Source organism: Garra rufa, chromosome 7, assembly GCF_049309525.1.
Source record: "Garra rufa chromosome 7, GarRuf1.0, whole genome shotgun sequence".
Taxonomy (NCBI): domain Eukaryota; kingdom Metazoa; phylum Chordata; class Actinopteri; order Cypriniformes; family Cyprinidae; genus Garra; species Garra rufa.
The window spans coordinates 33,608,065-33,621,079 of NC_133367.1; the positions used below are offsets into that span (position 1 = coordinate 33,608,065).

General features: G+C 33.5%; 1 protein-coding gene across 1 annotated transcript; it reads right to left on the reverse strand.

Annotated features, from left to right (window-relative positions):
- Positions 1-7,562: 7,562 nt before the first annotated feature.
- Positions 7,563-9,994, reverse strand: dnal4b (dynein, axonemal, light chain 4b). The gene is made up of 4 exons (XM_073844739.1): positions 9,897-9,994; positions 9,321-9,403; positions 8,270-8,353; positions 7,563-8,189 (listed from the first exon to the last, which is right to left on the reverse strand). Exons 2-4 carry the CDS (start codon positions 9,390-9,392, stop codon positions 8,025-8,027), a joined length of 321 nt encoding a protein of 106 aa, XP_073700840.1. The 5' UTR covers positions 9,393-9,403; positions 9,897-9,994; the 3' UTR covers positions 7,563-8,024.
- Between the last annotated feature and the right edge of the window lie 3,021 nt (positions 9,995-13,015).

Genomic DNA, 13,015 nt, shown 5'->3' on the forward strand with positions numbered 1-13,015 from the left:
CACATTTTGTCACATCGGTGTTCTTTGGGGTCAATTTGACCCCAGGGTCTTTTAGCTGTATAAAACATAAGAAATATAAAAAAAATGTACACACATTTGTTTTGGGTGATATTGAGGTCACTATAACATGCTATGATTTTATAATATGCACTATAATTTTATGTTAAGTATAATAAAAATAAAAAAACTAACACAACCATACCTGTAGTATTGCGAGAACCACTGACAGTCCACATGAAATTGGGGGTAGGGGGAATCCTAATTCTCAGGAGAACTTTGATATTTCCCGTGTTTTCTTTGTTGTTTTTTTTGTAGGAGAAAACATAATTCACATGGTTTACAGGGTAGGTGCAAAGCTATAAAAGCTTGCACAGAAACTTTCTAATCTATTTCTCTTTGTGCTCTGTGGGCTCTCACTTTAAGCTCTCTCAACTGAAAATGGCCTCTAAGCAAAGGTTTTCTGTCAGTGAGATTTTGTCACAGGTGTTTGACAGTGAAAGTGGGGGGGGGGGGGGGTGTATTTCAGAGTGTTGTTAAGTAGTCAACAAAGACATCAATTACCTGACACTAAGCAAAAAAAATCATATTCTGGAGGTTTTAAAGTGCTGGGACCCCAGTGGAAAAAAAGGTGTTAGCGGATTTTAGGGTAACAATTTTTATTCTAATATCAATTAAATTATTTATTTATTCTTTAATATTAACATTGCTAGCACTGATTTTATGATTTTTTTCTGTCAGGAATGAAACATTTATAAAACTGAAAACCAAAATGTTGAAAATGAAAATAATTTATATTCATATTTTATTAAAATCCTAATATTCTGTTAAAATTGTCAGGAATGTAACATTTTTGTTAATAGACATGGAAAACCAAATTGTCAAAATAATACAAAATTTAATATTAATATTTATTCAAATTATAGCATTTCATTTATCTCTAAATATTAAAATTTTGTTAAAACACAATTTTTTATTCATTTATTTAGATTCATGTTACTTACATCATTTATTTATTCCTTAATATTACTATTGCTAGCATTACTTTTATTTTACAAAATTTTATATTAATATTTATTATTATTTATGTATTTATTTATTAATTATTTATATTTATTCCAAGAACAATCTATGCTAGCAATGTTATTATTAAGGAATAAATAAATAATGTAATTGATATTAATCAAAATAAAATGATAGAAAATTGTATAAATATTATATTTAAATAAAATTAATACATCTAAAAAAAATAAAAATGTAAAAAAATAAAATAAAAAAATAATTTTAATAAATATTCAATTTTGCATTGATTTAACAATTGGGTTTTCCATTTCTATAAACAAAAATGTTACATTCCTAACTATTTTAACACAATATTGAGATTTTAATAAAATATAAATATAAATTATTTTCAACATTTTCAATATTTATTAACATAAAAATGCTACATTCGTGACAGAAACAAAAGAAGAATATTAAGGAATATGCTAATTATTTAATTGATATCAGAACAAAAATTGTGTTTTAACAAAATATTAATATTTAAATATAAATAAAAGATTATAATATGGTTTTCCATTTTTATAAACATAAAAATGTTACATTCCTGGCAGAAAAAAAAAATGAATGTTAGCAATGTTAATATTAAAGAACAAATAAATAATCTAATTGATATTAATCGAAATAAAATGAATACAAATTGTTTGAACAAAATATTAATATTTAAATAAATATTTAAAAAATAATTTGAATATTCATATTACATTTTGTATTTATAACAATTTGGTTTTCCATGAACAAATGAACACTTTTTTTTTTTTTTTTTTTTTTTTTTTTACATATATGAGAGTTTTAACAGAATATTAATAAGTTTTGGTTTTCCATCTTCATAAACATACAAATGCTACATTCCTGACAGAATCAATGTTAAAATTGAAGAACAAATAACTAATTTAATTTAAACAAAATGTATATATATTTTTAAACAAAATATTCATATTTAAATACAAATAAAATGTTATAATTTCAATAAATATTAATATTCAATTTTGTATTGTTTTAACAGTCTAGTTTTCCATTTTAACAAACAAAAAAATTCCTGACAATTTTAACAGAATATTAAGATTTTAATAAAACAGAAATACAATTATACAGTTTTCACTTCATAATCACTAAAAAATATTTCCTAATACACTCTTAAAAATAAAGGTGCTTTAAAAGGTTCTTCACAGCGATGCCATAGAAGAACCAATTTTGGTTCCACAAAGAACCATTCAGTCAACTGTTCTTTAAAGAACCATCTCTTTCTTACCTGTTTTATAATCTGAAGAACCTTCTTTCGCCACAAAGAACCTTTTGTGAAACAGAAAGGTTCTTCAGATGTTAAAGGTTCTTTATAGAACCATTTAGACTAAATATCTTTGTGAAGCACCTTTATTTTTAAGAGTGTGTTTGTGCTTTGACAATCAAAATTCATTCACCTGCCATATAGAGAACTGTTGCAAGTTTTCTAGACTCCAAATCAGATGAGACAGGTGCAAAACTGCTCTTTTGGGTCTCACAATCTCACCCCGTACATCTGACGGGGGACCTCCTCACCATAGCAACCCGGAGACAGACCGGCACGAGCATTTCTCGTGCAAACGCGCCCACATTCACCACATATCAGCAGATGAATAACCCGGAGAACACCTCACACGCCTGCTGCTTTCGTGACCAAATCTGCACATTTGCTAATGTTGCATAATAGCATACAATCAGAGATCAGATCACAGCAGAAGGGGAAGTGTATGGTATGACTTCACGCCAGTCGTGATAAATAAATAGAGAAGTCCTTGATAATTAGTTCAGTGCTCTGTATCAGCGTTTAGTCGATTACGTCTGCGCAGGTTGCTAAGGAACAGTTTTCAAATTAAGCTGATCAAATGGGAGATGCCAAAAGGCCAAACGATTAAAGTAATGTTGTTTACAGTGTGGGAGGCTGCATGAAGCCTTTTCAAGAGTATTTGTTAAGTGTTGCAGACCAAACAATTGACTGTGGTTTGATAAAATACATGCATTTCACCATACAGCATTGAAATCTTACCCAAAAATTAACATTTTGTCATTACGTACACACCCTCAAGTCGTTCCAAACTCGTAAGACCTTCGTTCATCTCCAGAACACGAATTAAGATATTGTTGATGAAATCCGAGAGCTTCCGGACCCTGACTACCACCTTCAAGGCTCAGAAAGATAGTAATGAAATTGACAAAATTTTTAGTCTGTGGTTCAACCGTTAAGTTATTGTTAAGTTACAAGCTGTTGGATTTCATCAAAAATATCTTAATTTGTGTTACGAAGATTAACGAAGGTAAAGTTGCGATAAAATGCGAGGGATAAAAATGTAGGAGGAGGGCTTGGTTCTACACAGTAGTTGCTGATTGGAGGTTTAGGTATGGGTGTGGCTGGTGAGCTTGCAGGGGCGGAGTTTCAGCAAACTAACTGATTTAAAGGGATAGTTAACCCAAAAATAACAATTCTGTCATTAATTACTCTCCCTCGTGTTGTTCCAAACCTGTAAGACTTTCGTTCATCTTCAGAACACAAATTAAGATATTTTTAATGAAAGCAACGTAACTTACATGTTCAAGGCCCAGAAAGGTAGTAAGGACATTGTTAAAATAGTGTTGTGTACTCTTGTGAATGCACGTCGAAGACCGGCATGGAAGAGAAGAAATAGTATTTTGTTATTTTTTTTGTTTTCTTTGTGCACAAAAGTATTCTCGCAGCTTCATAAAATTACAGTTGAACCACCTTACTACCTTTTTGGACCTTGAATGTGTTAGTTATGTTACGGTCTATAGAGGGACAGAAAGCTCTCCAATTTCATCAAAAAAAATCTTAATTTGTGCCCCAAAGATGAACAAAGGTCTTACGGGTTTGAAAAGACATGAGGGTGAGTAAATAATGACACAGTTTTTATTTTTCTAGTGAACTATCTCAACATCCAATCAACAATTACTAAGATTTAGAATGTTTTTTTTAATCTTGCGCGTTCAAAAAAAAAAAGTTACACATAGGTGCAAAATGGACAAAAATGTCCATGTCCAAAAACTGTCATAAAAATATGATTTAATATTTTTTTCCACTTTCACTGATGTCGATTTTTTAACCAGGATTTGTTCTATCCATAGATACCAAACATTCATTAATTTTCAGAATTTTAACCCTTTAAATGTTGTTTTGTTTACATAATGCCACAGGTGTTTTGTTTTTTTTTATGAAAAAATGAAAAATAGTAGTTAATTTCCATATACTAAATGATAAGCAAATGATAATTTTTTTCTTATTAGCTTCTTGGGTGTGTCAGTGAAGAACAACAACATTCATTTTGAGGCATTTATATTTTTTATGTAGTGTCAGATTTTTTTTAAAAAAAACTAACACTTAGGGCCATAATGGACAAAAATGTCCATGTCAAAAAACTGTCATAGAAATGTTATATATTAATATTTATTTCCACTTTCACTTTTCAGAATTGTAATGCTTTAAAAGCTGGTTTCTTTACATAATGCTCACTGTCAGTGGGCAACACTAGCTCCAGAGCTTCCTCTGCTGAGTAACGTCTCTTCATCTTGCAAGCAATAAAATGACCAAGACCTCAAGCACCAAATATGTCTAGGTTTTGCTTTGCGAACACCTGTCTGGGCTGTGCGAACACTCAAACTTTGAATAAAATCTACCAGACTAAACAATCAGCATTTTCTTGTGGTGAAAACAAAAACAATGTGTTTAGGGGCTTCTGAACTTCTACATCAAATTCAAGCTCACCTTTTATCTCTGTACAAAAACAATAACTAATAAAAAAAAAGTGCAATCAAGGATTAAAATGTGTGTTTGGGTGAAAAAGAAAAATCCTCAAAGCTCATTAACCTTCTTTGACCTTATTCATAGTTTTCACATGGCCCTATGACCCTGCCAAGGATGTGACTCATATACATGGAGTGGGATTTTTGACTGCCAGTACAATATCATTTCTTTCAAACTAATTACACACTCATAACATTTTCAGTAAACACATACAAACCACACTCTGACATCCTTACCAACATACCCACACAATTATAGCTGCATTATTTTTCCAATTGACTCTATAATAGACTATAATATGCATAAGCAGAAAACACAAAAAAAGTGAGTATTTCTTTTATATGCCAAATTTTAAAAAAATGGCACAGTCTAGTAAAAAATGGTAAAAATTTAATATTTGAAGCCTTGCCGATAGAATGAATGCCTATTAGCCAATATTGCATCATTTTATAGTCAAAAGGCCCTGGGTTAAAAAATTGCAGTTTTAATGGGTTTCAATGTGGACATTTTTGTCCTTAAGGTCCTGAGTGTGAGTATTTTTTGGACAGAGGGTAAAATAGATTTTTTGAAGGAAATGAGGGTAAAATATTAAACTTTCAATAAAAATACACACCTGAGCCAAGACTTATGCAGTTGGCATTAACACAGACACACTTAAAACAAAAAACAAAATTGAAATGGACAAAAATGTCCATAAGGTCGCACAAGGGTTAAAGAGGTCTCTTCTGCTCACCATTTGTTTGATCCATAAAACAGCCAAAACAGTAAAATTCTTAAATATTTTACTATCTAAAATAACAGTTTTATTAGTTCTATCTGAATATAGTTCAAGCACGTAGCACTGAAACTATATTTAAATTGTTAGAATTGTCACAGATCAGCGATCTCTAGGTAAAACTGATCGTGCAGAGCAAACCATAAGTCGCAGAGACTTGAAACGTGGAGGGACGGTAGTACTCACACCGCTGACAATGTCACTAAGGCTCACCCCAAACAGCGTGACAGTGGTCCTGCAGTGGTCAGTCACTGACTCAAGTGTCTTATGTTATATTAATGGAATCCTTGGCTCACATGCCTCAGACAAAACGCATACCTCAGATTCGATCGTGAGCCTGGTGAAGTTGGGCCACTTTTATTAAAATGTCTATAACTCCATGAGCAGAATAAGCTATCTCTGCCAAACTCAGAACACATATGTAAGAGCTCAATCTGAGGTTGGTGGCACTATAAGAGGGAACAAAACATAAAAATGGCTATACATATACAGCCATTTGTCCAATCAACATGAAAATGCAGTGCACGGTCTTGGTCCAAAGAGCCACAAATGTCATTTGAGTATCTCAAAAAAAAAAAACTGTCCACCATTGGCCGATGAAGTTTGAGCAACTATTAGACATGGTTAATGGAGGCCGATAGGAACAAAACTCGCTTGGCCTGTTGTGACTCACGACCTAAAGGTCTGTGAGAAAACTGAAAGAAATCAGCCATCAGCATTATAACTTTTTTCAAGGCCAAAAATCACACAAACACACAATATATATATCATATGACAGAATTTCTCATTTTCATTCCAACTTTGTCTCTAGAACCACTGCTGTCAATCAAATTGTTTGTTAAATGATTATGATGTAAAAAAAAAAAAAAAAAAAAAAAAAAAAACACTGCAGTACAATTCTCTGGACTTCTCTAGATCAATAATTATTAAAAAAAAAATGTTGCAATTTAACTTAATTGGAAGCTATACTGGGTCATTTAGAAAAGAGGCCTGTCAGAATTTACCCAAAATCCTATAAAGCCTAAAGGATGACTGACAACTTCCCAAAACCTGCTGAGCACATGCGACAGGTGATTCTAAACAAGCATGCAACGTTTTAAGGGAATTGCAGGTGGCGCTATAAGAGTCATAAATGTAAAATAGATAAATAAATAAATAAATAAATAAATAAATGCAGGCTCGGTGAGCAAAAGTGTCTTCTTTAAAAAAACAAAAAAAACAAAAAAAACATTAAAAATCTTACTGTTCAAAAACGTTTGACTGGTAGTGTATGAATATTTAAAATTCAAAAGGTGAGCAAAGAAAGGTTAATGTGTGTCTATCAGTATGGAGGTCACAGTAACCTGACAGCAGGTCAGCGTGTGTCTGAGTAAACAGATGTCTGCACTCCCTTGTGCAATAATTAGTCGATAAAACATGGTTAAAAAAAGTCAACGCATTTGAATCCACACTCTTTAAAAACTTTTTCAGTATACCTATTAAATATCTACCGATTTTTCTTCACATTTAAAAGTATGAATTTGCTATCAGAATGAGTCCAAACAGCTAAAAAAAGCATCACAGCCATCCACAACTAATGAACATGACTCAAGTTCCTTTAAGAAAGCAATATTATACATTATATTATAGAGGACTCCTACTTTAGCCAGAAGCAACAGTTTGAAGTTTAAAATGTCTTGAATGTTGGATTTGTTTTTTTACAAACATGCAGCTTTTCGCTTCACAAGATGTTAATTGATGGACTGGAGTGGTGTGGATTATTGTGATGTTTTTATCAGCTGTTTGGACTCTCATCCTGACGGCACCCATTCACTACAGATGATCCATTGGTGAGCAAGTTTTATGAGTATTGCTAAATTTCTCCAAATCTGTTATGATAAAGAAACAAACTCATCTACATCTTCATAACCCTAATTATGTAAAACTGGTACAAAAGAGTTGAATTTCTAATTAGGTTTTATTACACAAGACAATAACATAAGTTATTAATAAAAACAATTACACATTACAATGTGCAAAATGTACAACTCCTATAAAATATCTGAGGTTTTAAAAACGGATCATACGTATTCACATATTATTTAAAAAATAGCACTTTGTCTTATAAAAATACTTTATCCTTCAGAAAAAAACTGAAAGGGATGGAAATGATCATAACCAACTGAGGATGGACAGATAAAGGACAGAAAAGAGACAGATGGAGAAAGAGTGACAGAGATGGACAATAAAACCCACAGATGGCCTGCCAGCTTTGAGAGAACCGTTAAAACAGAGATAAAAACATAAAACACTACATTCAAAATAAACCGTATGAAAGGCTGCACCCTGTTCAGTGTGGCACATTCATTATAAAGTCAGACAGCACATGAAAAAGTGTATTCGTCAGTCGTTTAGTCTGTGTTAGGAACACTTCCATACACACACCGCCAAACCTCCACCGAAGAACATGTAAAGCAGGTTCTTTACTTCGTGCGTGATTTCGAAACCGAAGCCCTCGCCAATCACCACGTGCCAAGAGCTTCCAAACTTCTTATCCATTGACTCCTTTATCATTTTAGCAGCGCTCTGTTGAGAAAGAAACACCCTAAGAAATGACAAATCATAAAGGAAATCTCAATATCTCCTAGATCGCAAAGAGAACTAACCTCATTATTAGTGGCGAACTTCTCGCACGCCGTAACGCAGAGCTCCATGGTCTCCACCCGCATCTCCTCAGACATATCTGTGTGCTGTGGAGGAAATATGTTTACCCGCGTCGATTTAGTTTTACTTGAAGTTTTGTGACTTTTAGACTCATTTTGAGTTGTGAAACTTGTATTATTAGAATTTATATTATAATTGAGATGTAATGAGAGTCATTTTAACCCACATATTTAATGGTTAAAGGCAGAAGAACAGACCCAAAATAAAACTGTTTTGATGTATTTTGTTATGTACAGTTGAAGTCAAATGTTTACATACACCTTGCAGAAACTGCAAATTGTTAACCGTTTTACCAAAATAAGAGCCCTGTTCAAAAGTTTACATACACTTGATTTCCAATACTGTGTTGCTACCTGAATGATTCACCGCTGTGTGTTTTGTGAGTCCCTTGTTTGTCCTGAACAGTTAAACTGCCTATGTTCTTCAGAAAAATCCTTCAGGTCTCACAAATTCTTTGGTTTTCCAGCATTTTTGTCCATTTGAACCCTTTCCAACAATGACTGTATGCTTTTGAGATCCATCTTTTCACGCTGAGGACAACTGAGAGACTCATATGCAAATATTACAGAAGGTTCAAACACTCACTGATGCTTCAGAAGGAAAAACAATGCATTAAGAGCTGGGGGTGTAAACTTTTGAACAGAATGGAGATGTGTACATTTTTCTTATTTTGTCTAAATATCTTTTTTTTTTTTCATTTAGTACTGCCCTTCAGAAGCTACAGAAGATACTTACATGTTTTCTCAGAAGGCATAAGTTAAATTTAACTTAGTTTTCACCCTCAGGGTCTTAATGCAAGTTTCTGCAAGACGTATGTAAACTTTTGACTTCAACTGTATATGTTCTGCATTTGTGTTAAAGACACAGTGACTGGGAATCAAACCAATGTTTGGTCTAGTATGTGCTTTTGTTTAAAACTATTACAATACTGTTTGTAATAGTCATAATTTGTGATCAGCGAAGATTTAGATCCATTTATGCAACAGTTTTTACCCGTATGAGAGGAAAACTGTGTAGTCTCTTATAGTCTGCCTCGTCCTTCTTGCCATCAACTATCTCTGCCATGATGTTCAGCTCTAGATGAGAAAAAAAATTGATTAACAGGATTAAGATAACAGAAATTTGATCTAATAAATTTAAGATAGACATTAAATGTATAGCTTTTGAACCCGTGGTATCAGTAATACCGTGGTACACTGATAAACCATAGTACAGATAGGTTACTTAAAAGAATACAATGATATTTAACGTTTAATTGTAAGGTTCATGACATTACCATGGTACCATATCCAAACAACAGTACTTCTGTTGTAACAAATGTCATGTAAACACATTTTAGAAAGGTTAGTAACAGTACTAAATGCTTATGAAGCGATTATCAGCTTTGTTTTGAAAAGCGAATAACTAACGTTAGTATATTCTCTGGAAAACTGCTAGCTTGTTAGCTTGCTTAGCTCATTTGTATGGCTATGTCGGTTGTTTTAATTTCTGTTAACATTATATTATCTTCCTAGGAGTTTAATGTTGCGTATAAACCTGCTTGCGAAGTACAAAGGGACGTGTACGTACCGTAATGAAAAGAACTTTAAGTTTGATGTGCTTAAACCGACATCGCTAGAGAGACATGTCCACCATGGCAACCACTCCTGCACGACAGCTGTGTGCGTAACCCCGCCCCTCGTAACGCGTCGCGTTTTGTGATTGGTTCGTGGGCGTGTCGTTCATTCGTTCGTTCAAGAACAAGTCAGGCACCGGTACGTATCTACTACGGAATTTCTGGTCATTTAGAAAGATTTTTTGGCGGGTTCTTCATTTATGAGGAAAGAAGTATTAAAGAAGTATTCGTAGTTCACCCAAAAATGAAAATTTGCTGAAAATTGAGGCTATACGAGATGTAGATGAGTTTGTTTCTTCATCAGAATGGATTTGGAGCTATTTAGCATTACATCTTGCTCACTGATGGATCTCCTGCAAGTGAATGGGTGCCGTCAGAATGAGAATCCAAACAGCTGATAAAGACATCACAATAATAATTCCAGTCCATCGATTAAATCTTGTGAAGTTAAAAAAATGTGGGTTTGTAACAAACAAATCCATCAAGATGTTTTTAACTTCAAAACTGATACTTTTAAAGCTAAAATGTCATTCGGGCTATTAATGTTGCTTTCTCCAGTGACAAAGTCGTCTAGTCTGAATCAGGAGATAAATATGCACAGAACAAGCACCATATGAGCAAAAATAATGGTTTTTTAAAAACTATCTTGGTGGAAAATACAGTTGAGGTCAAAAGTTTGCATCCACGTTGCAGAATCTGCAAAATGTTAATTATTTTGCCAAAATAAGAGGGATCATATAAATGTGTTATTTTTTTATTTTAGTACTGACCTGAAGATATTTCACATAAAAGACGTTTATGTAGTCCACAAGACAAAATAATGGTGAATTTATGAACAATTACCCATTTTAAAAGTTTACATACACTTCATTATTAATACTGTGTTGTTACCTGAATGATCCACAGCTGTTTTTTGTTTAGTGATAGTTGTTCATGAGTCCCGTGTTTGTCCTGAACAGTTAAACTGCTTGCTGTTCTTCAGAAAAATCCTTTAGGTCCCACAAATTATTTGGTTTTTCAGCATTTGTGTGTATTTGAACCATTTCTAACAATGATTTTGAGATCCAGAGACAATTCTTCCCAATATGCAATTCTTACAGAAGGTTCAAACACTCACTGATGTTGCAGAAGGAACATACCTAAGAGCCTAAAGAGGGTAAAACCTACCTAAGAGGGTAAAATGTAACTTATTTTGTCTTCTGGGAAACATGTAAGTATCTTCTGTAGCTTCTGAAGGGTAGTACTAAATTTAAAAAAAATATATATTTAGGCAAAATAAGAAAAATATACACATCTTCATTCTGTTCAAAAGTTTTCATCCCCCGGCTCCTAATGCAGTGTTTTTCCTTCTGGAGCATTTGAACCTTCTGTAATAGTTGTATATGAGTCTCTCAGTTGTCCTCAGTGTGAAAAGATGGATCTCAAAATCATACAGTAATTGTTGAAAAGGGTTCAAATACACCAAAATGCTGAAAAAACTGAATTTGTGGGACCTGAAAGTTTTTTTTTCTGAAGAACAGCTGGCAGTTTAACTGTTCAGGACAAACTAGGGACTCATATACAACTGTCACTAAAAAAACAACAGCTGTGTATCATTCAGGTAACAACATGGTATAAGAACCAAGTGTATGAAAACTTTTGAACAGGGTCATTTTTATAAATTCACCTACTATTTTCTCTTGTGGACTATATGTAAACATCTTTTATGTGAAATATCTTATTCAGGTCATTATTTGTAGATTCTGCATGGTGTATGCAAACTTTTGACCTCAACTGTAAATAATTTTTATATAGCAAAATAAATTATTCACCAAAAATAAATATTGTCATTTACTTGCTTTGATGTCATTCCAAACCTTTAGGCTGAATACTGACACAGCTTTTATCCACACAAGTAAATGATGACTGAATTAGTATTTTTTGGTATCTCTTTTAGCTCAGTATTTTATGAGCACAGACACCAGCTGCGTTTTATCCCCATGTAACCCTTCTGCGGTCTGAGTAGGGTGAAGCCTGCTGTCTAGATGCTGCATTGGTCCCACTACAGTCATCTGTGTTGTTTACTCTTGCTTTTTACTGACCCGTATTAAACTCTAGATACATCTGTGCACAGCTGGTGAGTTTGCCCCAGATAACTGTCACACTGATGCTCTGAATATAAACAGTTGCTGGTAGTATTTTTCTTCCTTACTGTGGACTTCAATGGCTACCAGCAACTGTCTGATTCATAACATTCTTCAGAATATCTTTTTTCATGTTCAACAGAAGAAAGAAACTCAGACAGGTTTGGTACAACTTCAGGGTGATGTGACAGAATTTTAATTTTTGCATGAACGATCCCTTTAAAGGATCCCTTACAAAGGATACACTTTACAACTCTGCAATAAAGCTAAATAGTATCTCATATATCCCAATTTAATATTCACTGAGAGCATTAAGCTAGCCGTTTGTAGGTTAGGATATATAGTTGTTAATACATTGGACAGTGCTGATTTTGAGACACTTGATCATCTAAAAAGCTTTCCACGAGTTTCCCAGACAGACCATGTTTTGATTTGTGGATTATAGGGGATTATCAGTTTCTAGATAGATTTACAAATAAAAGCAGGGGGAGGGGATAATCTAAGCACTGATTTGAGCAAGAATATAAGTAAGAATGGTACCTTGGGAGGAGAAGAGAAGAAAGAAGGCTTGCAACAGATGGGAGTCTGGCTGCGCATTGGACATAATGACACTTACAGAGCGTTACCACCAAGAAAGGTGTTGCTTTGTGAATATGTCTAACAAATGCTGTGAATAAAGGCAGCCAATGTGCACCATCCAATGTCACTAAATTATTTTTATGTGATTGTGTGAAGGATATATGAAGGATACCGAGCTAAGAGAAACTATTACACACACAGAATAGGATTTTGCTGGTGTGAGAGAAGCTGCAGAGGTCAGTGTGATGGAGGGAGTGATTAACACACATCTATAATTCAACAGCAGCAGCAGCATGAAGAGAGCAATGAGAGGATGAGAATGACAATAACCAGCATTTGCATGAAATTGAGTCATTCCTGACATTGAGCCA